Source organism: Botrytis fragariae, assembly GCF_013461495.1.
Source record: "Botrytis fragariae strain BVB16 chromosome Unknown tig00000054, whole genome shotgun sequence".
Taxonomy (NCBI): Eukaryota; Fungi; Ascomycota; class Leotiomycetes; order Helotiales; family Sclerotiniaceae; genus Botrytis; species Botrytis fragariae.
In genome coordinates this window covers 762,737-789,255 of record NW_023500993.1, presented here as the reverse complement: position 1 = coordinate 789,255, position 26,519 = coordinate 762,737, and the positions used below count along the sequence as shown (strand labels likewise).

The 26,519-nt window shown below is 43.0% G+C and overlaps 10 protein-coding genes across 10 annotated transcripts; 5 read left to right on the top strand and 5 right to left on the bottom strand.

Moving 5' to 3' along the window:
• Nucleotides 1-813: 813 nt before the first annotated feature.
• Nucleotides 814-2,661, top strand: Bfra_005015 (putative phenylacetone monooxygenase protein; the record flags this gene model as incomplete). Its single annotated transcript, XM_037335403.1, has 5 exons — nt 814-1,244; nt 1,296-1,453; nt 1,513-1,718; nt 1,771-2,173; nt 2,225-2,661. 5 exons carry the CDS (start codon nt 814-816, stop codon nt 2,659-2,661), a joined length of 1,635 nt encoding a protein of 544 aa, XP_037192498.1.
• Nucleotides 2,662-3,976: 1,315 nt separating this feature from the next.
• Bfra_005014 (uncharacterized protein) lies at nt 3,977-4,744 on the top strand (the record flags this gene model as incomplete). The annotated part of the gene is made up of 1 exon (XM_037335402.1): nt 3,977-4,744. One exon carries the CDS (start codon nt 3,977-3,979, stop codon nt 4,742-4,744), a length of 768 nt encoding a protein of 255 aa, XP_037192497.1.
• A 2,378-nt stretch (nt 4,745-7,122) lies between these two features.
• On the top strand, nt 7,123-8,840 carry Bfra_005013 (putative folylpolyglutamate synthase protein; the record flags this gene model as incomplete). The annotated part of the gene is made up of 4 exons (XM_037335401.1): nt 7,123-7,140; nt 7,188-7,403; nt 7,452-8,520; nt 8,611-8,840. 4 exons carry the CDS (start codon nt 7,123-7,125, stop codon nt 8,838-8,840), a joined length of 1,533 nt encoding a protein of 510 aa, XP_037192496.1.
• A 486-nt stretch (nt 8,841-9,326) lies between these two features.
• Bfra_005012 (uncharacterized protein) lies at nt 9,327-9,572 on the bottom strand (the record flags this gene model as incomplete). Its single annotated transcript, XM_037335400.1, has 1 exon — nt 9,327-9,572. One exon carries the CDS (start codon nt 9,570-9,572, stop codon nt 9,327-9,329), a length of 246 nt encoding a protein of 81 aa, XP_037192495.1.
• Nucleotides 9,573-10,211: 639 nt separating this feature from the next.
• On the bottom strand, nt 10,212-12,698 carry Bfra_005011 (putative calpain-like protein; the record flags this gene model as incomplete). The annotated part of the gene is made up of 4 exons (XM_037335399.1): nt 10,212-11,073; nt 11,145-11,630; nt 11,686-12,547; nt 12,608-12,698. 4 exons carry the CDS (start codon nt 12,696-12,698, stop codon nt 10,212-10,214), a joined length of 2,301 nt encoding a protein of 766 aa, XP_037192494.1.
• A 286-nt stretch (nt 12,699-12,984) lies between these two features.
• Bfra_005010 (uncharacterized protein) lies at nt 12,985-13,778 on the bottom strand (the record flags this gene model as incomplete). Its single annotated transcript, XM_037335398.1, has 2 exons — nt 12,985-13,346; nt 13,400-13,778. The coding sequence occupies 2 exons, from the start codon at nt 13,776-13,778 to the stop codon at nt 12,985-12,987; spliced, it is 741 nt and encodes a 246-aa protein (XP_037192493.1).
• A 1,277-nt stretch (nt 13,779-15,055) lies between these two features.
• On the top strand, nt 15,056-17,234 carry Bfra_005009 (putative protease s8 tripeptidyl peptidase protein; the record flags this gene model as incomplete). The annotated part of the gene is made up of 4 exons (XM_037335397.1): nt 15,056-15,267; nt 15,337-15,600; nt 15,653-16,247; nt 16,296-17,234. The coding sequence occupies 4 exons, from the start codon at nt 15,056-15,058 to the stop codon at nt 17,232-17,234; spliced, it is 2,010 nt and encodes a 669-aa protein (XP_037192492.1).
• Nucleotides 17,235-18,461: 1,227 nt separating this feature from the next.
• On the bottom strand, nt 18,462-20,260 carry Bfra_005008 (uncharacterized protein; the record flags this gene model as incomplete). Its single annotated transcript, XM_037335396.1, has 4 exons — nt 18,462-18,936; nt 18,988-19,445; nt 19,500-19,807; nt 19,936-20,260. 4 exons carry the CDS (start codon nt 20,258-20,260, stop codon nt 18,462-18,464), a joined length of 1,566 nt encoding a protein of 521 aa, XP_037192491.1.
• A 1,985-nt stretch (nt 20,261-22,245) lies between these two features.
• Bfra_005007 (uncharacterized protein) lies at nt 22,246-23,898 on the top strand (the record flags this gene model as incomplete). The annotated part of the gene is made up of 1 exon (XM_037335395.1): nt 22,246-23,898. One exon carries the CDS (start codon nt 22,246-22,248, stop codon nt 23,896-23,898), a length of 1,653 nt encoding a protein of 550 aa, XP_037192490.1.
• A 459-nt stretch (nt 23,899-24,357) lies between these two features.
• On the bottom strand, nt 24,358-26,286 carry Bfra_005006 (uncharacterized protein; the record flags this gene model as incomplete). Its single annotated transcript, XM_037335394.1, has 1 exon — nt 24,358-26,286. One exon carries the CDS (start codon nt 26,284-26,286, stop codon nt 24,358-24,360), a length of 1,929 nt encoding a protein of 642 aa, XP_037192489.1.
• Nucleotides 26,287-26,519: the final 233 nt, after the last annotated feature.

Here is a 26,519-nt window from a genome sequence, read left to right as displayed (position 1 = left end):
ACATCATATCAAATACCCTCATATCAGACAGTTTGTGGAGTGACGAGCTGTTCATATTGTGATCAATGCCTCGGCTCCCCATCATAAAACGAGTTGACCATCCGCCTCATTTTTGCCCACTTTATGTCAGTTTATTATGGATCATGGTTAAATTTAGCCTTATCTTGTCTCTTTCGGGTTACAATAGATATTCCCCAGAAGTTTTGGACCCATGGTCTCGGGGCTGTCTCGAAGCATTGATCATTCCATGAACAGTCCTTTATCAGAAAGCTCTTAATAATCCTCTATTCACCTCGTTTGGATTTTGGAAAGGGGCAGGGCAGACGCTTACCAGATAACATTTTGATTTTAATTTTGTGTTGGAATTAGACCGACTCTACATTCACTTTCGCCGGTGAATGGAAACTTGATTTCTTTCCTAACCCCATTCTCTCCATTTTTGTATATTACTTAATTTAGCGACAGTGCCGTAGGGCGTTTCCCTTGGTAGTTTATAAAAATACTTTAAGTCATGCTTTCTTGCACCATCTAGCTCCAGATTATGCCATCTTCTTGAATACTATTGAAGATGTTTAAATTTATCATGCCCGTTCGACAATACCATGTCGCTGATTTACCCGTTCGATGCGCAGCAGCTTCGCTTCAAAACTACACTCGTGGCTTTCACAAGAAGCAACAGTTTCTAGGAAATTCCAGAAGAAGTTTATCAACTCATGCCATTTCTAAGCCCAAGTCCTTTCAAACAGACATCCAGTCTAAAATTTATCACAATGAGAACCCTCCGATATCCCAAAAGAACATTCTCTGGGAACCATGCGGCCGGTAAAGGTCATAAGCATCGGAGCAGGAGTCAGCGGTATCAACATGGCTCGAGCTTTAAAACGACACGGCACCAACATCGAACATATAGTCTATGACAAGAATCCTGAAGTTGGTGGTACATGGTATGAAAATTGTTACCCCGGATGTGCATCCGACGATCCTTCCCACAATTATCAATTCTCTCACACACCAAATCCTGGTTGGAGCTCCCTCTTTGCACCAGCGAGCGAAATACAAGGTTATTTACAAGATGTGTGTAGCAAGTATGATTTGAAAGATCGTATCAGATTGTCTCATAAGATTGTTCATGCGCAATGGGATGAGGGATCTGCAGAATGGGTGTTGAAGATTGAAAATGAGGTTACTGGTGTGATTTTTGAAGATCGGTGTCATTTTTTGCTCAATTCGGGTGGGATGTTTAAGTAAGTTTGGTTCATTCTTTGAGCATTGCAAACGTGGCTAATGGAGAATAGTAATTGGAAGTGGCCAGATATCAAGGGTCTACACTCTTTCAAAGGAGATCTCGTTCATTCTGCAAAGTGGCAGAAGGATGTAGATCTCAAGGATAAGAGAGTAGCCGTTATTGGAAATGGTGCATCTGGTGTTCAGATTGTACCAGTTCTACAACCAGGTAAGATCACCCGGTGGTGAAAGAAAAGATATTGTAGCCAGCTTCTGACCACAGAATAGAAGTCACAAAGCTTTCCCACTTCGTTAGGACAAAGACTTGGATCTCTCCCAACAGCAAGTCAGTCTCCCATATCATGGAACAGTACGAGCTAGATGCCGCGCACAAGTTTTCCGAGAAACAAATCCAGAAATTTCGAGAAGATCCAATAAAATACACAAAGTTTCTTAAGGCTATTGAATCCTTATCTAACAAAAGATTCAAGACGGTATGTGCTTTCCCAAAACTATCGATCAAATAAATGCTGACCTAAATCATAGATCCTAAGAGGCAGCCCCGAAGCACTAGAAGCCAAACGCGTCATCTCTCTCTACATGGCCGAAGCCCTCAACTACGATAAACATCTCCTTGAAGCCCTGCTTCCCGATTTTCCTGTCGGCTGCAGAAGAGTTACACCCGGTGTCGGCTATCTGAAAGCTTTAACACAGCCAAATGTCGACGTCATCACATCGGGCATCGAAGAAATACAACCTAACGGCATCAAGCTTACAAACGGTGAAATCATAGAGGTTGATGCAATAGTTTGTGCTACGGGTTTCAATTGCTCTTTTGTGCCACGTTTTCCCATCATTGGAGAGAATGGAAACTTACAGGATTTGTGGAGGGACAATCCGGGTCAGGCGTATATGTCATGCATGGTTCCTGGAATGCCAAATTATATCAGTAAGTCCTTCACATTTGTTCCCCTCTTGTCTACAAACTAACACCACCCAGCATTCCTCGGTCCCAACGGCCCACTAGCACACGGTGCCATTCCCATAATAACGGAACAACTCAGCGCTTTTGCTCTAAAATTCATCCAGAAATGTCAACTCCAGTCAATTTCTTCCTTCAGACCTCTGCCCGCAGCAGTACAAGACTACGCAGAACATATAGCACAATTCATGCCTCGAACGGTATGGACAGATAAGGGAGTAAGAAGTTGGTATCGCAATGGAAAAAGTGAGGGACCGGTTTTGGCGCTGCATCCGGGAAGTCAGGCCCACTTCTTCCATATGTTGGAGGCGCCTCGGTGGGAGGATTTTGAATGGAGGAGAAAGAACGATGAAAGTGACAATAGGTTCAGATATCTGGGAAATGGATTTTCGGCTAAAGAAAGTGAGATGGGAGGCGATGATACGTGGTATTGGGGAGAAGCGGATAGAATGTGAAGTTTGAATTAATGATTGGGAAGAGCATTGAGAGAGGGGTATGTTATGACTATCTGAATTGCGAATGAAACGGAAGATTCTGGATTTGTTCGGAAATAGCTGGCTATTTGGAACACATGGAAGAGTTTCTGGAGCGAATAAAGCAAATGAGATGCCTTAAGACTGAGATGAATGTGGATGAGATAAAGGATCTGTAATTTGAAAGGATCTTGATTAACTCTTAGATTATTAATTACGCAATGGACTTACTTGACTGTATCTGCATTTTAATTTACCTCGCTGCTGTTGCAACTTCAGGATCTCACTGTGTTCCTTATACAATCTCGAGCGAACTTTATGTACTGCTTTTCAGTCCTCTGACTTCTTTATGGCCCACTAGTCACCGATATATGAGCACCGCTCGTTGATATAAAACCTGATGACCATGTTTACACAGCTTGAGCTCATAAGTACTCAGATAGTGCATTAACATTCACAGATCTCAAGATTCGACAAGGTGACCGCCACATGAACTGTCCCATAGCGTTGAAAGTATAGCAATAACGAGCGGAATTCTGATATTCCAAATTTATGTTGCATTTCTGAATGTTCATCATGGAGAGATCATTTATGGAGATTTAGATTCTCCAGTCTTGTGGAGGCAAAGCTCCCTTAGAACGGAACTTTCCAGCCGTCAACATGATTAAAAATTGTCGAGATTGGTTCTTTGACATCTCAAATATCGTCCAAAACGTTTGATAAACTATCGTCTGAAGTGTCGAGTCTGATGTCCAGATATAGATCCATTTTTGCTGCACACGAAAGCCAAATACTCACTCCAGACACGATTCTGACTTCGGTTGCTACCAGAGTCCATTCAAATCGGCCGAACCATTTATTGAAAGTGAATGAAGCAAAAGAGTAAATGGTACGGCATATTCATGCCATTTCACTATGGCCATTCGCCGCCAATGGATAGTCTGCTATTGAATCACGATAAGGATACGGCTGCGAAATTTGTATAAAGCGCACGACTTTTGCGACCGACTTTCCTCCATTTTTTTCAACTACATAACCAGCAGCATAAAGAGAACAAGGGCGCAAGAAAATACGACAGACCTACCACCATCAAGATATATCATCTTCTTGCTGATCTGAGAAGATACTTGGGCTTGCCAGTCGCAAACTTCTAAACCTATACCGACAAGCACCAGGAATTACCGACTCCATTGTTCGACATCCTAAGCCAGATTAATTTCCTCGGAGAGAAAGCTTCTCTATATTAATTTAGTTCATTTTATACTGATCAACCGATAACCAATAGTGTTACTACACAATGGCTGGTAAACCACTTTCCAGGTTGGGAGGAAAGAAGGATGAAACAACAGCAATACTAATATTTCTGCTAGCACGTTTTGCGAAAATCCATCGTTCGGCGGAGGAGCGTTTCAACACGTTGAGAGGTGAAGGACACACACTTGAAGTCTTGGAATGCCGATTTCAGAGAGAATTACAACTCCATGCGAGCCTTCGTACCAATGCCGCACAAATCTCCAAAGCTGTTCTAAACCTTATTCAACAGGCTCGAGCGACTGAGTTTTCTAGGGCTGATAACTTACCTACTCCGGAGAAGTTACAATTGCCTCGATCTGAGGTTCGATCCACGAGAGCTAGAGCATCTTTATTGACGATTTCCAAGCCTAGATTGATTGTTGAATTGAAGGTCAAGGATGGGTGTTTTGAGCCGACAGTGGTACAATATCCTTCTATTAGTGCCTCTTCGCACACGCCGACAGGATACGTAAAGTGGCAAATCAACAAATCTAGAGCGCCAGTGTCAGCTGAAATACCTACAGTTGTATGTCCCGAGACTTTGGAATATAAGGGTGAAAATCTAGATCGGAATCAGTTGTATTATAATGAGCTTGCGCGTAGGGTGGGTACCAAGGAAGTCATCGAGACACGAATCAGCAATGCATTGAAGCACGGCTCAGATAGAGAGGAAGCAACTAGAAGAGAACATTCATATGCGGAGTCTCAAATTTGCATATTAATTGCAAATTACGAAGCCCGAGAAGAAGAAGAAGAATCGGAAGAGGAATGAACGACTAGCGAGGGTGTTGGTTGTTGTACTTGGTACCTTCTAGGTGGCAGTCTGGGAATGACATAGACAAGTGGACATCAAGACACAGTTTCGTTTGCTTTGGTGGCGTCTGAATTTTTTGTTCAAAACTAATGTTTGAGATTTTGATATACCAGATGTTTGATACCCGTCTTATCATCGAAGGGTGTGGTGGTTTGGGAGGATTTTCAACAGAGAATTGTTTCTAGCATCACGTCATCGTTATAGCACCCTTGTAACAGAAGTTGACATAGAAAACTCCTGTGCCACTTCGAGACTCGATATAGATGACGAGAGCTGAGAAATTCTTCTCAGCCAGGATTCGATCAACGATACACAAGTATAGATCATCAGAATCTCGTATGATATATTCGTTTAAAGTTCGAAAATGCCTCAACGTCGTCATGTGTTGTATGACTTGTGAAACCATTCTTTTCCTTCCGACATGTAAACGTAATTTATGCTTCCACCCCGTGTACAGCATGCTGTGTTTCAACTCTTGAGGTCACATAAATTCCGTTGTTGTGTAACAGAAGACTGATTGTGGGGTTGGATGGCATTCTGCTTTCCCATATTCCAAGATTCAAGTCGAATACTTGGGTAACGCAATTTGAGTGTTGCATCAATACAAGCTTGAAACTTGTAAGAATTGATCAACGATACCTATGTTAGTAATGGATTGCATCCATGATCTGATCTGTGTTAGCTCGGACATCTTGTTTAGGCTTGCGAAATGAAAGCTTCAGAAACAAGGATCATTTTCGCAGACAATATTCGCAATGTCACCAAAGAAGAATCTTCCGAGTATGATTTCTCAATTTTATCAGAAGAGCATCAGAATATGGCAGCTCCAGATAAATGTGCTATTGAAGAACAGCGATGAGGCAGTCATCCACTCTTGACTTTCAGCTTTGGTGTTTCGGGTGCCACAATTCTAACGGCTTGACCGCTTCCAGCTGGACAGATAACTCGTTATATATGATCGGCCTTGGAACCCACTTCTTATGGGAAGGCAATTACCATCCATTGTGTGTCTTATTCATTGGACTCTAGCACCGAGTAATTTCCTATCATACTACGCAGTCCTGAATCGGAAACCTTGCGGTGATTATAGAAATGCACAAACCTTTGCATATACCTGTTCTGACTCATGTGAGAAAAGGGCTGTCAATTTTGATCCATAAAGAGTGTCAAAATCACCGGTGCGAATTGCCGGATTTGAAGATGTGAAGTTAGACGATTTGTGATTCCCTATCGACAGCCGTCATCCGAGAATCTTGTGAAACAGAATGAAGTAGATCGTCAAAACTAGAGAAGTGCTCAGTGCGAAGTGATATTAGCACCATATACATGCGTGCAGTGCTGGCTAGAGATATAGGTTGTGAATATCGATATGATGGTAAATTTTGACAGGGCTTTGTCAGAAAGAGTTCCGCCGATTTTTCTAAAGAACTTATGTGGAATATCCTTGATAAAACGGAGCTCATGATTAACATATTGTGCTTACCTATCATGCTCTGACCTGAAGGGAAGGGGCTCATGGATTTGGTGAATGTGCTTGATGGGTGAGATCTAAAGCACCTCGAATGTCTCAGGCTTCCATAATATACAACTTCGATCAAGTGATCTAATTGTTGTTTTCATACATATCTTCTCGAGGTTTGCGACCATAAATCTGTGTTGTCTCCTTGTGTCGAGGAGTGAAGTTTGCGTTTGAGCATGGGCCGAGATAGTTCCCGTCGCTTACTAATTCTCAGCACGCGCTAAAAAATTAGGGTCTCCTCGATTCGTTCAGGTATGCTCGCGAAACCCTACAGGGCTGAAAGGAACGTGCATACACTCTGCATGGGAGATTTGTTGGATCGCACTTCAAAATGATGAGTTCCGATCCTATTGAACGTGAATCCATCCAGTCGCGGCTCATTTTCACAACATTTACCCTGGAAGAACCGTTGGCTTTCGCATGGGGCAGTGAAGTTTGGGCCTGACCCAGGCTTGTCAGATAATAGACCACATCTGCATTTTCACCAACAATCCTACACGCCTAGGCGTTTATTATTCTCGTTTTCAATAGCAAAATATCTTGCAACTCACTGAGCCTCACCATTCAAAGGACCATCTAGGACCAATTACGGAATCCTTGTGGCCTATAGTGGTACAATGTAATAAATAATGACCTAGCCAGTGGCATTGCCTTGCTTGCCAATGTGAAAACGGCGACCTATCCCAACAAGACATAAGCCGACGTTATTTGTTGGGATAAGACACTACATTTCCTTCTACTCTTTCTGGTGCGTGGCTTTTTACTTTTATTTAGTTGCTGCAACCAACGCAAGCTGAAGTAAAGAAATCAGCGCAAAATGGAGCGATCGTACAGAGTAGGTTCCCTATTAGTATTGCCGCAAGATATACTAACGATGATCAGAACGCTATTACACTACTTGAGAGCAGAAAAGACCGTGTTAAGCCTAACAGGCATAGCAGAGCCTCTCAATTACTCAGGAAAACAGGTTGTGGTAGTAGTGATGGAGAAGATTCTTCCGCCGAGCCAAAGAAAAACAGGCTCAGTACATTGGGAGGTAATCCAACTAAGCCCGGCAATGATGTTATGAATGAGTGGCTTGAGGCACTTGGATATACTGTGAGTAATCTCTTCCAATACTGGAATATTTTCTGACTGTCGCTCTAGCACAGAGAATTTAACGTAATTCACATTGCTGGAACAAAGGGCAAAGCATCCACTTGCATGTTCGTGAAATCTTTCCTCTCATCCTACGCTTCTAGAACAGGTGTATTGAGAAAAATTGGTCTTTACACCAATCCTTACTCTCCCAACATCCGCGAGCCAATCAAGATCAACGCAAAGCCAGTATCAGAAGATAAATTTGCTAGATATTTTTTCCAAGTATGGGAAATTCTTTCAAGCGAATTTGCCGAAACAATGATGCCAGATTTCATGCAATTGAGGTTGTTGGTCGCTATCTATACATTCATGGGTGAGGACGTTGATGTGGTCATTATGGAAACTCATTGTGGAGGAGAAACCGACGCTACAAATTTTGTCAAGCCAACAGCTGTGGGCATCGCGCAAATCAACGCAGATTATATTGAAGAAGGCGGTCCTTCTTCTGAGGACTTAGCTTGGCATGCAGGAGGCGTTATGAAAATTGATGCTCCTGCATTTTCAATTCCTCAAGGTCCTGAGATAGAAAAAGTTCTCGAGACACGTGCTAACGAAAAAGGCGCTGCGTTGAACTTTGTGAAAGAGGATCATCGTCTCCCGATCACCGCCCATGCACTCAAAACCGACATCAAAAGATCCGAATGTTCCCTTGCCCTCGCGCTCACAGATGCATATCTCCTATCTCTCTATAGCGAAAAATATCCACCTCTTTCTTCTGAAGACATATCTATCGGACTCGATCGATTTTTCTGGCCCGGCAGATTTCAAAGATTAGAAGTAGGACAAAACTCCTGGTTCCTCGATGGTGCGCATCATTTCCAAACGATCCCCAAAGCTGCAGAATGGTTTGCAATGAGTGTTTGTGAAGAAGCAACGCTTTCTCCCTTCTCGTATGCGATCAGAAGGTTGAAACAAACAGTTTTTAATTGTGAGGAGAAAGGAAATTCAAAGGTAGTTGTTTTCGGACATCGGGCAAGAGGAGATGGGGAGAAAGTTGTGGAGAGTCTTGCAAAGGCCTTGGAGAAGCACAGGTGTAAAGTTAAACATGTCATTTTTACAACTGACTGGGATGATAGTAAGTACTCCTCTTTCTCATCACTTCCTAACCCCTTATTCTTCATGGCTTTTCTCACATGCAATCAATACTAACACACTCTACCCACAGCCTCGAAAATCACAGACTCAGACATCTCCGCCATGCGCTCCTATGCCCAAACATGGCAAAAACTGTCTCCAAACTCCAGTATTCTCCTCGAGCCAAACAATGCAGCTGCAATCGACTTAGCCACAAAGATTGGCTATCAAAACCATGCTATGGAATGTTTAGTCACAGGAAGTTTGTATTTAACGGGAAGTGCATTGAGACATTTAGATCCTACCGCGGAAAAAGTGTAAGAGAAAAGAATGAATAATAATACTAGAAATTGTTAATCCTACGGTCCGCATTAATGAGATAGATAGGAGTAATAGTAATTCTTTAGGCGATGAAATCAAACTATATATCTATGATTGATTCCGTATATGAGATGTCAAGTTCTGTGATCATGATCACTGTCTCTAATATCTTCTATTTCCACTCTTAACAGAGATTTAACATCAAAATCCCAAATAACCGCCACAAGTCAAAGAGATCCTAGCTTCCTCCACCCCAGAAAAACAAGTCTCTGATCACTTCACCAGATAAGAGACCATAAAAAATTCCACACAAATCTCACAGCACATTTTAACAACACTGTGAATGACTTCCAAAAATTCTCGTTGATGTCATGTATACCATTCTACTTCAAAACCACTGAGGACAATATAAAGAAATCTCCATCTCCAAATCCCCACCCCTATATCCCCAATTACGTCCCCTCACACCAATAATCTCAGCCCCTTCTAATTTTCGTTATCGGCATCATACGGATCAGGGTTGATTGTATCCTTCCTATTTGACTTTTTTACTTGTTTTACAAGTGTGCTAGCTCGATATGATGCTGTTTCGGACTTTACTGGTTTAGGTACTGTCGATGACGACTTTTTCACAGCCATCTTTTTTGGAGCAGAACCTCGAGGTTGGGATGGGGGTTCCGAGTGCGAGCTTTGTGCTGCAGAAGAATCACCAGATTTCTTAGAATGTACCATTTTGAATATGAATCGGTGTGATTGATGAGAAGTTTGAACGATGTACTCTCTATGTCGAAACTTCTAAAGTTGATACGTAAATGCAAGTAAGATATCGATTATTGAATATAGTGTGTGTTAAATGTGATGTGAAATGACTGACAATTCCCTTCTTTTACATATCTTATATAACCTATAAACTATTGAAAAAATTAGTTTCCAACATCAGGTTGCCACTGTTTGAGGACATGAACGATGGTATCCAGTAATTCTGGAGATTTTTTCTAGAAGACCTGGTCACGTCGGCACGGGCTGGTCTCCCAAGCCTTCGGTAAGATAGTGGGTATAAACACTAACAAGTCTGCACATGCGTACTATACAATGGTTTTGAAAATCACCCTCTTGACGTCAAATATTCAACTGTTCTGTGTGGATAGGTGCTGATTTAAATGAAAAGTATGTAAATTTGATGGTGTTGATGGCATTATGGTTACGATTTCTACTATCGGTATCGGCCACGGATCGATTTCGTGAAAGTGGATTTGTTAGGTCATTGTCGAGATTCGATGTTATTAATTTTTCGATTAAACTTACAAACCTCTGCTTTAGGGAAATACGATTTTCTCACCAGCTTAATGAGAACACTAGCCCTCAATCAATTTACTCCCTCGACTCTCTATCCATCCTCCTTCTCCTTTCTTTCTTCCTCTGCCTTTCTGTGCCCGCTTTTCCATCCCACAACCCTTTTCTTCCACTAACTAACAGTATCTCCTCCTTCCACGTCTTATCCTTGAACTTCCACTTGATCTGAAAGGTTTTCTTCTTCATCTTCATCTTGACCCTTCGTAAGTTACTCGAAAACATATCGTCAAATGTAGGGAAAAGCTTACGAATACCTCGTTCCTTCTTTGCCGAATCCGAAATAATCTCAACCTTGACTGCATCCGCTGCTTTTCCTATTCCAATCGATGCTATCGTCTCATGTGTGTAGATCCTGAGACCTACAACACATGATGTATTCCAAGCATCTGGGACCGTTTCTGCTTTGTCATTAGAAATGGGAAGAGCGGGTGTTAGGAGCGGGGTTGGAGGAGGTGTAAGTGTAGAAGGTGTGGTAAGAGAAACCCTCTTATCCTTCTTCGGAAAATTCTTCTGGATCACGCCTTTAGCGTGGGCCATATCATGCTTTAAACCAATTTGGATCAGTTTATCTCTTCTATCAAGCCAATTATCTTTGACAACGTCTTCGATCTTCGGAAGTGTATCATCGCGATATCCGGTTATTTGAAGATAAACTTCATAAGTATCTGCTTCGAGAAAAATTTCAGTCGTAGCGGAACGATCACCACTAGAGTAGCCGCGAATTATGTGAGAGTCTTGGCCTGGTTTATGGAGGCGAAAAGAGAGGGAGTAAGTATATTGACCCGTAAGACCACCAAAGTAACGAGTGTCAAGTTGTGAGAGAACTATCACTGTTGTGGTTGGGACTGGAATGGTAAAGTGGAATGAGGTTTCATTGTAACTACAGAGTCAGCACGATAATACTTATATGAATCAGAAGAGAATACGGGGTACGACAATTGGATCACTCACTCTCCGGACCAAGGTACGTTGACAGTAGTCCAATGCTGGGCAACATGCCAATTGAACCAATCACAATGAAATATTCTCGTTCTCCAGATCTCATCATATCGATCGAGAAAATCTTCATAAGGCATCCAGAAGATACCTTCATTCCCAAACTTATGATTAAGTGCGTGAAGTGCTTCTGGAGTCCATTCTTTAGACCCATCTGACCATGGGCCATTCCATTCAGTCTCACCCCAAGGATTTTTCACGAGGCAAAGACGATTTTCTTGATATTCAACCGCTCGAAGAACAGAGTAAGCATGGTCATCCTCGATACCTTGCCTTCCAAGTTGATACGGATCAGGGTGATTATAATCCCTTGTGCCAGTATTGAATATGAAATCTTTGCCGACTTTCAAAAGACCTTCAGTCCAGAACGAATCTTTATCAAGTATGTCGGCGGTGAGAAATTGGGTAGCAACACCACCGGTAAGATCTTCGACACCCTCACTATTGATTGATCAGTATCATATTTATAGAATAAGTGCAGTAACGTAGTGCTCACCCAGGCCAACCCCCACTGATTGAATCATAATCGCCATGGATTTTGGCAAATGCTTTCTCAATGAGTGGTACCCAGGTTTCGTTTGGATCAGCACAAGAACCAAAAAATAATGCATCCGAGCCGGTTTGGAAAGTATTTTTATAGTCCGCACGAGAAGCTTCCGGGTCGAGTCTTCCATGAGAACGGTCCCACACCAATCTTCTATTATCATTGCAATCATCGTAATCGGGATTGGCAAGGTAAAGTTTATCATCAACGATCTCTGACACCCATTCTCCATCACGATAGAACACAAATCCATACACTCCAACTTCTTCGTTTCGTGCCTTTTTCGGGCAGAGTTTGTCGATAAGTCGTGGAAATGCTTCGTCCACAGTGAGACATCCCAGAGAAGATATGAACCAACAGTCTCCTTCTGATCCTTGTCGTATATCTTGCACATGGGCTTCATGACCAATGAAGAATTGCGGGTCATCGAATATCTCACTTATTCTCTTTACACAAGCAGGCTCTTGCACTTGAGTCGCGGTCAGATTGAAGGTTTCTGTTCGTGTAATAGCTGACCTTGTAGTCATGGGTTTCTTCGAAGATCTTAATCTTGTATGTTCTCCTTCATTCACTATGTCTGTTTCGTTAACTGTAAGAGGCTTGAGACAATATTCCATATTATCGAGATTAAATTCGTTGTCACTGTATTTAGTGTTATTGCGTTGGCATTCTGCTACAATGGCTGCAACCTTGGCTTCGCATTGTTTCACAGCTACCTCGTACGAGATATTGACGCTGGATCCAGAGACTATACTGCTTGGTTTATTTTCACCAATCAGACGTTCGTATACATGTTTAGGAAGAGCATTGGGAGCTGGGAGTGGTCAATTAGCAAGATATACATGCTTTCTGAATAGGACAACGTTAAGCTTACGTCGAGTGATTGTTTCATCAGATGAGAGTTTGTTGTCCCAGAAGATATCGAGAGTCTTTTGGGTGGATGAGGCTGAAGTTGCAACTGTCATGATTTTTCTGACTTTTTTCTGTGGGAGGATGATGGTGTATGATTAGGTCGGATTTGAGTAATTTTGTAAATGATGTGTAATAATGATTTTACTATCCAATACAAATAGGGTGTCATAAGAATGGTATATAGGACTTGTGAATGAGATGATGAGGAAATAAGGCTTTTGTACAAATAAGAACTCATCGCTGTGAATCCGATCGCTCTTGCAAATGTTTTGTGTTGTGATGATTTGTCCCTTCCCTTTTCTACAAACTAGGTACTATTTGCAATTGGTACCCTTTCATTCATTCTGTCGCCAATACTGCTGCAATTCCATCCCTAAACAAAGTTCTTGCATACCATCTATGAAATGCAAATGCCCAATCTGGAAATGGTCTTTTGTTAATGGTTGGATTGCATGATACACTGGAATACCAAATTGTAGCTCCGTCCCTTTCATGAATGAGCTCAAAACTATGCATGCCCGAAAATTGTTTCCGGTCATCTCCATATCCAATTTCAACGCAACTGGGACAGTCTCGTGGTTTAATATTCTCTGTTTTGGTGAATAGAACCATAAAATTACCGCCAAACAGAGGAGAATATTTTGGGGGTAGTGTTTTGTCGGATAATGACTCTAATTCCAATATTGGTCCTGGAGATATTCCTGTGTCTTCGTTTGAGCATTATTCTTGATGGAAGATTACAGACAATACTGACTTGAATACCCACAAGGTATAAACTTCATACCAAGGGATCGCAATGATGCTATGAGGTATCTTTCGGGGGTAAAAGTCCAACCTGCGAAGAATCCATGGGTGAATGTTGCCAAAATTTCTTCATCACTCCTATTTCGAATGTCGGCTTTAGATAATCGAATTTTGTAAGAATCTGCAATACTGATATGGTTTCTTGGATTAATTATCGAAGAAAATGATTGTGAGCTGCTTGTAAAGGAGGGCGATAATTGTTGATATGATATTATGCTGGCCGTCCTTGCAGCCGACAGTGGGCGATGTTGAAGATATATAGTGATACCCAACCCGACAACAGCGGTAGGCACAAGCAATTTCGAAACAGTGAACATGGAAAGAGACATTTTATTCTTTTTGGGGGAGAGGGAGGAGTTGAATGTCTATAATGATAAAGGTCGAAGACTTAATTTGTACAGACTTCTGACAAATAGGACAAGAGGAATAATGACTCACGATGTCTTCGTAGTTCCGTTCTCACCCGTGTTAAGAGGTGGAATTCCGCAACTTCCACAATTTCTCTTCGAGAATCTCTTGGGAATGAACCAGAAAATGCTGATGCTTCAAGATATTGATGGAAGAAGAAACATCCCCCTTATCTCCTGACCTTCCTCTGCTAGAAAGGAGTAAAATAATACTCAAGATTGTTTTCTCTCAGGTGCGCGCAAGTTGCTACACGATTCGCGGATAAGGTGCTAGCGCCGCTTGCTCGCGTGTGGCGTGGCTGCGGTTGTGGCTCAAGAATGTTCGGTGAAACATTACTGTCCTGGTATTATTATTCTTCGGACGATACAGTGTTGATGTTTGGACCCATGAGACAATCACAAACTCTCTCCGAGTGTTACCAGCCTCGATTGCATTATGGACAGGAATCGATCAATGGTGTCATCAAGATTTACGAAGACAACATTCAAACTCTAACTTGATGCCCGGTCTTATCGCAAATGGATTGCAGCTCTCAGAGTAAGCTAGCTACCTACGTCCGGTGAGGGAAAACGCCCTTTCACTTGGTTCGAAATAACTCACCCAGTGCTCCTTTCGGTATCTTATTTTGGTATGCTTCACGCAAAGCTCGATTGTCTCAACCATCATGATTTTGACGCGCGGCCCTATCACGAATATCCTGATCGTACCATTACCGTTGCACCTCTGTGCCTGCTTACAGCCAAGATTCATGTAATTGATATCGGCAAACGGCAAAGAACAAGCTTCGGAGAATGAAAGCTTATCCAGAATCTTGGCCCGGCTACTGCAGGAAAGCTTCAGTACAGGACCGCATCCCGTCTTCATCAATATGATAAGCTTTTTCATTCAGGTACAATAAGATCAATCCCGCCAGTTATTATTGGTAAGGTTGTACCAAAGATGGGGTTCCATGCATTCCCCGCTCTACTACCTTCCTGATTAGATATCGGCACAATATACGAGATCCATAACTATCATTCTTATCCGATATCAAGCATGGGAAACTGCAGGAGGTACTGCATATTATCATGTACCATTAGATTTCATCTCAAAATTATACGACCAAATGGTCGATCACCGGACAAGTTAAAAGGGCCATTTTCCGCTCCTTTCAACATGATCCTCTTCACGCTTGTGTCTTCTCATTCAGGCCTTCAAGATGTTGGTGCCAGTATCTGTTGTCTCTCTTGCCATTGCAGCAATTGTAAATGCTGCCCCCTCCTCAGTCAAGCATGTAGTGCATGAAAAGCGAAATGCACCACCATCAGATTGGGTGAAGGGCTCCCGATTGGAAGGAAGTGCAATTGTGCCAATGAGAATTGGTTTGACACAAACCAATCTTGACAATGGCTATGAATACCTCATGGAGCTGTAAGTCTCTCGGTGAATTGCCCCAGAGGGAGGAACTCAATTGAACCAATTGATGCTAATAACTTTTAGTTCTGATCCAGAATCTGCTAATTATGGCAAATATTGGTCCCCAAAAGAAGTCCACGACAAGTTCGCCCCTCCAGAGGAAACCCTTAAGTCGGTCAAAGCCTGGCTTGCTTCGTCCGGAATTCATCATTCTCGAATCTCTCATTACGAAAATAAAGGGTGGTTAGCATTTGATGCTTCAGTTGAAGAAGCCGAACGTTTACTCAATGCCGAGTTTCATGAACACGAACATAAATTTAGTTCAAGTGTTCGAGTCGGATGCGATGAGTACGTTTGTTCATTACAAATTTGAAAGATTACTTTACTGACCTGACTCTAGATATCATCTTCCAGAGCATCTAGTACCACATATTGATTACATCACACCTGGTGTCAAGCTTGCACCAGTCAAGAAGAGAAGCGTGAAAACTAAGAGATCCACACCTTACCTTTCCAAGAGAAAGAATCGTCTTGCAAAGGGCAATCCATCTTCACAAGCTTATGAGTGGACACCACCTTCAGCTGCCAATCTTTCAAGCGACCTCCAAGGTTGTGGTTCGAACATGACACCCGTTTGTATCAAGGCCATGTACAAAATCCCTACTGCCACCTTGAATGCTTCAGGCAACTCACTCGGATTATACGAGCAAGGAGATTACTTTGCTAAGTCAGATCTCGATCTCTTTTATGCAGAGTACGCTCCTTGGGTTCCTCAAGGAACTTACCCCATCCCGGCACTCATTGATGGTGCAAATTTCTCCGTACCGGCCAACAGTGAACTAAATGGAGGCGAGTCTGACATCGATATCGATATGGCGTTTGCTCTTATCTATCCCCAGACTGTCACCCTCTACCAAGTAGATGATCAAATCTACGAGCCACAAGAAGTTGCAACGACCAATCTGTTCAATACTTTCCTTGATGCACTTGACGGAGTAAGTTAATCAAATTTTACAATGAAACCATCGCTAATTTTCCTTTAGTCCTACTGTAGCTACAGCGCATACGGCGAGACCGGAGATGACCCATCAATCGATCCCGTTTACCCTGATCCCCAACCTGGTGGGTACAACGGAACGCGCCAATGCGGAATCTTCAAACCTACCAAGGTCATTTCTGCATCCTATGGTCAGGCCGAAGCCGATCTTCCAATTGCCTATACAAAACGTCAATGCAACGAATTCATGAAACTCGGTCTTCAAGGCCACTCAATCCTTACTGCATCCGGTGATTACGGAGTTGCTTCCTTCCCTGGCGATGGCAACGCAAATGGATGTCTTGGTTCTGAGGGCAAAATCTTCAACCCCCAATACCCTGGTAACTGTCCATACATAACTTCCGTCGGCGGAACCATGCTCTACGCCGATCAAACCGTCAATGATGCTGAATCCGTCATGCACGTCAACCTCGGCGGTAGCGCCTCAAACTTCACCAGCGCAGGCGGTTTCTCTAACTATTTCCCCATCCCATCTTACCAAAAATCCGCAGTAGAGAAATACTTTGAGAGAGCCAAGCTCACATATCCATACTACTCGGAATTCGAAGTCGACGTCAACACAACAAAGGGTATCTACAACCGTATTGGACGTGGTTACCCAGATATTGCCGCCAACGGTGCAGAATTCCGAGCTTATACTGCTGGTATCGATGAGCATTGGTTTGGCTCCAGTCTTGCATCTCCACTCTTCGCATCGGTCTTTAATTTGATCAACGAGGAGAGATTCGCAAAGGGCAAGGGACCAATTGGATTTGTCAACCCAACGCTTTATAAAAATCCAGGGGCATTGAATGATATTGTTAACGGAACAAATGTCGGGTGTGGAACAGAGGGATTTGCAGCGGTAGAGGGATGGGATCCAGCAACTGGATTGGGAACTCCAAATTATCCTAAGTTGTTGAAGTTGTTTATGGAATTGCCTTAGAGATACTCATTGAGAGGTTTCTGAAGGGGATTTGGGGGAGGTGAATGTAAAATGAAGAGAATTGGAGTGTTTGTGCTTTTTTTATAATTTAGATGATACGATCTATGTGCACATGTATATGAGATAAAGCAATTAACCAAGGAAAGAGATTTTGACAAAAACACATTCTGATACAAATACACAATGACCTACTTCGAGTTTACCTCGAGTCTACCTAGCCATCAATACCTTCATCCACAAAATAAGTGCATACTCATCTCCCCAGCAGACACCGCACCGATGAACAGAATTTCTCTCTTCGTAAATCTATCACGTTCCGATTCTGGAAGCCTAAACTACATCTGATAAATTACTCTCAATCTCTTCAACATATATGTAGCTACTTCCAACTATGGAAATACACGCGAATGTTCCTCGTCATAATCACTATTTCCAAGAATCCTCACCAAGGAGGGGATATGACATGGGTTCCTTCGGTAGGATTATTAATAACATACGCCCTATCCATTGCAGCAAAAGGAAATTTGTACCAGTGAAGGGTGTATTGTTGTGAATGCGAGGTCTTGCAAGATTCTATTCGTATTGGCGTGAAGCTTGTATTTTACAATGGCTTTGCTAGATGAATGGTTCGGATGTGCAAATCGGAAATCTAGTTCAATAGCTAATAAGTTTGGCGCTGGATAGGCAGTAATACAATATATTGCCCTGAGGAGAAGTCTAGCGCAGTGAAGAAAAAAGTATTATTACCTCAAAACGGAACATCAGAACAAGCTTCTCAATGACAAAGAGTCGAATATGCATACAATCACAGTGTTATGTAAAAAGACGAAAACAAGATACCAAGCAAGCAATGATGCTATGGAAAGGGAACGAGGCAGATACCAGCTCAACTCTCCTAAACATCTTGTCTCAAGATACAAAATCGAAGTAGACGCGCCAACTCACATTCGATCTTTTGTAGTAAAGTGGAACAAGTAGTATCGCGATGTGTATGTTAATTTGTATAGGTAATAGCAAACATAATAGCCATAGCTATGATAACGGTAATGACTGTAGCAAACAATGATATAACTAAATAAAAAGAGCAAAAACTAAAGATCAAATAAATCAAGACGCATAAAGTCAAAAAACTAACAAGTCTCACGAAAGCCATTTAAGGAATACGTAGCAAGTTCAAGTCATCACTCTCATCTCATCTCACCTCTTAGACACGAGAAACGCTTACGCTCAAGGGGAGACACTTCGAGCCGTAGTATCATTCCCATCATATGCAACTCCGAGTGTTTCCAAGAGGTTCCTAGCCGCAACCTCTCCCGTCTCGAATGCTCCGTGGACGCAGCCGTTTCCGACGATAGTGCAATGTTCACCGGCGAATTGAAGACGACTGCGATTGTGGTTTTCGAGGGCTTCGATCAAAATTTCGGATTCGTCGCCGGTTTTCTCGACAGAATAGGATCCGAATCCCGCGAGAGGGTCTTGGGTCCAGTGGGTTGTCTCGAGGTTGAGGAGGTCAGGAAGATCCTTGTAGGGTTCTGTACGCATGAGTTTGAACAGCGGCTCAAAAAAGGCATAGATGTCCTTGGTTGAGGTCATGGCTTCAACTCGTTGGGTAAGAGGTTCGGCGATTTGGATGCAGAGCTCCTTTGTGCCAGACATGATCCAACAATTGGAAGTCACAGTGGCATAGGACAAGATCGAAGACCTATTTGGAATTAGTCTTGGAAATCGATAGCTTGGGGAAGAATTTGCTTACTCATCAATTGGAGTACCCTCTGGGAGAGGGGACGGGTAGTAAATGAATTGATCATTGTCCTTTGGCCAGAACACCTCTTCGAATTCGACAAAAACCTTTCCAAGGGCTCCGTAGGAAAAGTTGTCAATACCCTCCTGAATATCTTCAGGGAGAGCTGGTTCGAAGTTGATCATTTTCTTCCTCAAACAACCAAGTGGTGCGGTGACAACAATAGCATCAGCTTTGAAAGTAGACTTCTTGTCCCCTTTCAAAGTCTCGACCACTATCGAATTGTCGCTCTCACCCCATTGAATATTCTTGACAATCTCTCCCATTTTTATGGTCTCGGGATCCTTCTGAAGGGGTTTGGCAGCCCAATTGACTATCTTATCATATCCACCCTTCATGTATAGATTTCTCTCGGTTACGAAATAGCTCAAGTATTTAGAAGAGGCTTCTTCAATGGATGTACCGATCCACTACAATTATGAAGTTAGTTTTGCATTATGATTCGGAGCATTGGGATATCTCACAAGTTCTACCTCACGAATGGCTTGGGGAGCCCATTTGCGTTCACTGTTAGTGATCAAAGGATGATTCTCTACGAATTCATGGATGAACTCTTTCACAGAGCGATCAGGAGCATGAGGATGAGTTTCAAAGTAGTGCTCACAGTAGTCAGCAAATTCATCAGCTACTTTCTTCGCCTTGAATTGAGATCCTGCTCTTCCTTCCTTGGTAAAGTACAGAGGTGTACCGTCATCATAATAGTACTCGATATCAAGCTTCTTGATCAACTGAACCAATTTATTCTGCGAAGTTTCGTGCATCCATGCAGCACCTGTATATATAGTAAGCACACTTTTGCCGGGGGAAAGGATAAACAACCCACATTGTGTGGTCAAGACCGTGGTCTCAACCACCCACAACGGAAGATATTGTTCTGCCTATTAGGTCAGGTGTATTTACCAATGTCTCGAGCTTTCCCGTTTGGAGATTTGCGACTGGTGTGGATTCGACCACCGATGCGATCTGGTCGTCCTTCCAAGATTGTTACACCAACTCCATGACGTTGTAGGACCGATGCTGCACGTAAACCGGAAATACCGGCACCCACGATAATTACGTGGGCCTTCTTCACGCCATTGCCATAATTGTCGGGACTCTCAAGTCCTGTGGACCAGATCAAAGGTTTTGAGTTCTGGATTGGCAATGGCGCGGTAATTACTTGATATGACCGGTTTATTTCGTTTGGATTTAGAGCGCCAGGATGAGATATGGATAAGGTTGACATATTGATTCAACATCTGCGTATGTTTGGGGACTGGTGGGTGTGTTTGGCTATGCTCGACGAGCTCCGTATTAAAATTCGACGTCGACGAGTGGACGGTACAAAATAGCAAAAATGCTGGTCGATGAGAATCTGCGAAAGTTTGTCGTGGTTGAACGGTTCTCCGAAACTGTTAACTCAGGTCAATTGCAGATGTATGCCGAATGATTTTAGCAATCAAAGATTCTTGGATGAGAAACTCTGCAGAGTAGTGAAATGTGGTTGTTACTTAGTTGAGAGGAAGAGAAGAAGAGAACAGGAGGGATGAGAAATGTAAAATATACTTAGTGTATGATCATATGATTGATCCACCTTAGTTAAGCTAATGTTCTCAACAACGAAACCTATCTGGCATGCGTTTATGTATTACAAACTCGCAAAGTAAAGGGATGATATCATTCCATGACTGTACTCAAAGATAAATTGAGACAACTTCATTCCTTTGCAGCGGCGGAGTGTAACTATCAAATGCAGTGTTCGACCACCTGACAGCAATGATGATAGCTCAGTGGACGCAGGGCGAGATTACGTGCGGTTCATGCGGTTCTCCCGAGGTCCAAGTATTAAGCAGTGTTGATTTGATTGCTTTTCGCATTGGATCATTGCTTTTGCCCCGAACGAGAGATTGAAGGACCGACGAGATTGGATCGATTGCGAGTTGGTGGTTGAAGAATGTCTTATCGCTCCTGCAAACCAAGTATCCTTCTTATCGTATCGGTACATCAGATCCTGTCTTGGTAAGTCTAGGCGGTACAGTGGGAGATGGAAGTTCAGGGTCCTGTTGGTCCTCCCGTCATATCGTTGCTAAGCTGAAGAGAGAAAGTACAAGCAAGCTGTCCGAATTGATAGGATGTCAGTATCCGGATGGTCAGCTTCGTTAGCTTCAGTCGAGTTCTCAGGATAGCTAGACCTGCTCGACAGGATAGAAAAGACGAGGAGATAGATGAAGGGGAGATAGCCGAGAGATGGAATAAAGTCTGTATACCTACCGTATTCCCCATAAACTCAAATCAGTAGCAAGTGTGTATAATATGGATCTCTATATGTCTACAATTGTATTGACAATAGATTTATTTTTATCCTGATCGACGGGGTGAAGAAGCACAATGATGCATGCCCAGTGGATGCCCAGTGAATCCTCCCATGACAACAGAGTTCAATGTTGAACGGTAAATCTTGCTAGATAATCGTTAGTAGACAGTAAGTGTAGATTAGCCAGAAGTTAAACATGGATATAATTCAATCAAGCAATCGGTATTTGGTACATGGTATCGTCAGCCCGCTTCCCTCCAATACAAGCTCTCGATAAGGCTCCACCAAATACGGAGCACAATTCAGTCAATCAATTGAGACCTGACTTATTCATCCCAACTCTGGTTGTACCTCCGACATTCAGACTTATATTACGAACTATTCAGATAACAACATCCCATGCTTTGTTTCTAATCCAGTGTCAATCCTGATAAAGTCGGAGAATACGAATGAACATATTCACCGGTTACAGATCTTCTTCTGCTTCTCCTTCTCATTCCTTTTACCCCAGAAAGATGGAAGATAATACACCAATATGATAATGTGTCGTACACACTTCGGTAAGTCGTGCGTGGAGAGAAATTCGATCATCGATCTTCTTCTTATCGGGCACAAAATTTTTGTTCAACTCCCAACCTTAACCCTAGAGTTTTCATCTCATAATGATAATGTGGGAATCGCACAGATAAGACATCCAAGTGGAAATTCTTATAACTTTATCTAATTTTCCTAAGGTTTGTTGGTACCTACTTTCGTCATCTTACCTAAAGTCTTCTCTCTTCCATTCAATTTTCTCCCTCACTCTCTATCCTCTTGTTTGTTGTTGCAATTGTTCGCAAGTCAATTATTGACTGCCCGCAAAGATCAGGTCGCTCTATTGTCGTGGTTCAGCCACGATATAGAAATCGCTATCGGCGATGGACCCAACTCATATGCACGGTGAAGATTTCCTTCCAGGTACCACAAGACTGGTAGAAGATATCGAGCAATCCCACAATTCCAACCTTCTCAAACATGGGAATATCGTTTTGGAACCGCAGCCTACCTCCTCGCCGCTCGATCCACTCAATTGGTCTCGCACAAGAAAATATTGGCATGTTTTTCTGGTTTGTTTCATTACAGGTCTAACGGCTGCTACTTCGAACGATGCGGGCTCGGCGCAAGATGGTATGAATGAGGAATATGGAATCACTTACGACGCAATGAATACTGGGGCTGGAGTTTTGTTTGTGGGAATTGGGTATTGGACTTTGTTGATCTCGCCTGCTGCGTGGTTATACGGAAGAAGGGTCACCTATATCATCTGTTTGACATTGGGAGTCATTGGCGCTATATGGATGGCTCGCGTGCAATCCACGAGCGACTCGATCTGGAATCAACTTTTTGTGGGAGCATCTGAAGCTTGCGCCGAGGCCAATGTGCAGCTTTCCCTCTCGGATTTGTTCTTTCAACATCAAAGAGGAACGGTTCTAGGTATATACGTTTTGTCGACTAGTATTGGTACCTATTTAGGTCCTATCATTGCTGGATATATTGCTGGGGGACCTCTAGGCTGGCGATGGATTGGTTGGTGGTCCGTCATCATCTCCTCGTGCACCATACTAGTGTGTTACTTTACCCTCGAAGAGACAATGTTTGACCGTCCCGAATCTGCATACGAAGTTCCAATCGATGGTGTTGGGTCCCAGGCCAAGATCGAGGGGTCTCTAGTTCGTAACAGCAACGAGAAAGATACAGTTCTAGCCACAACTCCCTCCGACACACCTCCCATTCCACCTTCGACCGCCCCCGTCAAGAAGTCTTTCCGCGAACGCATTCAACTAATTACACCCGCGTCTAACCTCAAGGGAACTGGATTCAAACAATACTTTTCTCGTCTCTTCCATACTCTCCGAATTTTTACTTTCCCAGCCGTCTGGTACAGTGGTCTACAATGGGGAGCCCAAGATGCCTGGCTTACCTTCTACCTTACTCTTGAAGAAGATAACTGGACTGAGGCTCCTTGGAACTACACCACTATTAGCTCTGGTCTTATGAACGTTCCTTGTTTGATCGGCGCCATTATTGGTTGTTTCTGGGGTGGTTATCTTTCGGATGTTTTCGTACTTTGGTACTCTAAGAAATATCGTCATGGTATTCTGGAAGCTGAAGATCGCCTCTGGATGATGTATCCATGTGCTATATTCTCACCAATGGGAATGTTTATCTTTGGTCTCGGTACAGCATACGAATGGTCATGGCCAGCTCCATACGTCGGGCTTGGATTCATTGGTTTTGGATGGGGTTGTGCGGGAGATTTGTCTATGTCTTACCTCATGGATGCATATCCTGAAATGGTACTCGAGGGTATGGTGGGAGTTAGCGTCATAAACAATACCATTGGATGTATCTTTACATTTGCAGCGAGTTATTGGTTGGATACTGGAGTTAAGCAGACATTTATCGCGATTGGTGTCTTGGATTTCGTATTCGTTATGTGTACATGGCCAATGATGGTATTTGGAAAGAGCTGTAGACGATGGACTAAAGCTAGATATTTGGAGTTTGTGAGAATTAGAGATTCTTTATGACATGATGGTTTGGATATGAAGAAGGCTGTAAGGAATACGGTGCGGGGGAGGTGGTTAGATATTAATGAGTTTGGGGTGTTGTTTCCTTTATTGTTAGAGTATTTGATTGGGAAATCGAGGGAGCTTAGTAATCTTAGCGTGCATATCATGGCGATCATATTTTCTCTTCATGAAAACCTGGAGTTCTCAAAATTACATGTTGTTGTTTCACTTCAATTCAATTCAATTTACTTCGCTTTGCCATTCATTCATTTCACAATTGCTGGTTTTCCTGATAATTCTTGATTGGATTAAGTATGAAAGTATCATAATCAGGTAGTTACAATTTTCCTATCTGCATTACAATTCTCACTCCGAGATCACATACCCGTCGTAATAGATCTCCTATATTCCAGCTTCAAGATACCGAAATCCACAACTGTATCTTGATACACATGGAAACTACCCCACCACCACCCGCTATCTCGAACGACGCTGTCGCTTTGCAGGTGACGGCGCTTGCTTCGTAGTCTCCCGTGCTCGTTTTCCTGGTTTGTGACTGTAGTCGAAATCGTGAATAGTCCATTCGACCGGTTCAATGTCATGATCAAAAATTATCTTAACGTTCCCAACAGGGATGTCAATTCCTCTTGGAGCAGGTCTAGCATCCCATCGGAAGAGATTTTGTTTAGCCTTCAAGATTTCAATGTATTGATCATTCAACTGGTTGACGGCCTTCTGGAAGCAGTGTATGAAAAAGCCGTAATCCCGAAATTTATGTGCCTTTCTGACTTTTCGCAACAATTTCTCTCTTGCAGGATTCTTGACATAGGCTCCAGGGTTTCGAAGACGATATCCTGGGCGGTATATAGAATTCTTGTTCAAGTCTATTTCCAAAGATTCAGCATAATCTTCCAGCAAAAGAAGAGCTTTAGTGATCTTCTCTCGCCAGTGACGTGTCTCGGGCGAATTCTTGTTAAGATCCAACATAAATCCCTGATCCTCATATATGCGGTTGTTGAATTCTCCTTGACACAGCATTCCGCGAAAGACCCTATCCTGCAAGTTGAATTCGTTTAATTTGGAAAAACAACGCTTAATTCTCTGGAACTGATCATTTTCGATATCTAACAGCAGCTCCATGCGTAAAGTTTTGAACACTTTGAGGTTCCCAACCAATGCTGTTGCTCGTGCTTGTCGGAGAGTGCCCTCAAGCGTATTGTATGACTTTTTGTGTTGGTTGGTAGTATCTAAGCTGCCCACATCTATGTCTTGTCTGAATTTGGGCACGCTCCCAAAGGTTTTGGTATATGCCACAAGCTCGTCACACATTAGGTTGATGGGATCGGCTAATGGCGAAGACCCCTTCATTAAATCGATGTACTTGTCCTTCTCTTCTCCCGATATGAGAGTCGCTGCAGAGTCGTCGACCATTTGATGAATCTCATCCAGATAAACCGGGAGCGACTCGGGGAACTCTTCTCCACCTTTTTCCTCATCGATATTCGAATGTGCTTCTCTGAACTCCACGCTCTGCACATTCCTCAATAGTTTGAGAGGAGCGAATATTTCTCCAAAACTCAAATGTCTGGCAAAATCCGCACGAGTTGCTTTTTGGGTCTGTTCCGAGGTTTTTTCTATGCAAACGATGAAAGACAACGAAAGGTCTGGACATTGACAGATAGCATGACAGAACTGTGCCAATGCAGCTTCATCGAATCTATGCGTGAAATGCCCCTCATCCCCACGCACAACAACTTTCCACTTCCGAACATATCGGGCTTGAGGACCCACGAGACGATTCAAATTTGGCTGTTCGTAAAAGAATTCATTTCCCTGGTATTCCCAATCCTGTTCGGTTGGAGCCACATTAGAGTGCTCGGCATATCGAGCCAGTGGGGAAACATTCAGAGCAGTCGTGATGGGAAAGTAATCGTAGTCATAACTGCTAGTGTACTCATAGATTCCACCTAGCTCTTCATTGGAATCGTCCCGATATATCCAATTCGTGCAATCCATGATAAATTCATTTTGCCGGTAAAGCACGTGAACGCCATCGTGATACATCTGCTTGCAAACGCGGAGAATCGCTGGGTGCAATTCGTACTTGGGTACGTTGACTACTCGCTTCCCATTCTTGACGGGATCTGCGATCGTGGTGATGGCGGTACCGGTTCCGAGAATGGGGCTGATAAGCAGGTACGAGAAAATCTTGTGAGTGATTTCTCGTGGCATGTTCAGAATGTGGGCGTCTGAGCCGCGAGATGAAATCCCCGATATGATGGGACTCTGTGGCGGGGTGTCTCTGTATGAGGAGGAGCCATTGGAATGTGGTCTCGCTGGCTGGTTGCCGGTGAGATGCTTAGAGGTTGGAGATTTTATCTTCGCAATTTTTCTGGGGCTCTGCATGATGAATATCGTGTTACTTTCTGTGGTAGTCTTTGGATTGTCGAAATGATGTGGGATATTGTGATAGTGCACAAGAGTAATGCTGTCAGATTGGTTTCTGGTGAAACGGGAAGAGGCAAAGACTATCAATGAATATGAAGTAGGGATGCGTCTTTTTGGAAGTTGGAGGTTTGTTTTATTTCTTTTCCGAATGATCCTGATAATTGATCGGTTGGAGAAGAAGGTAATGTCGG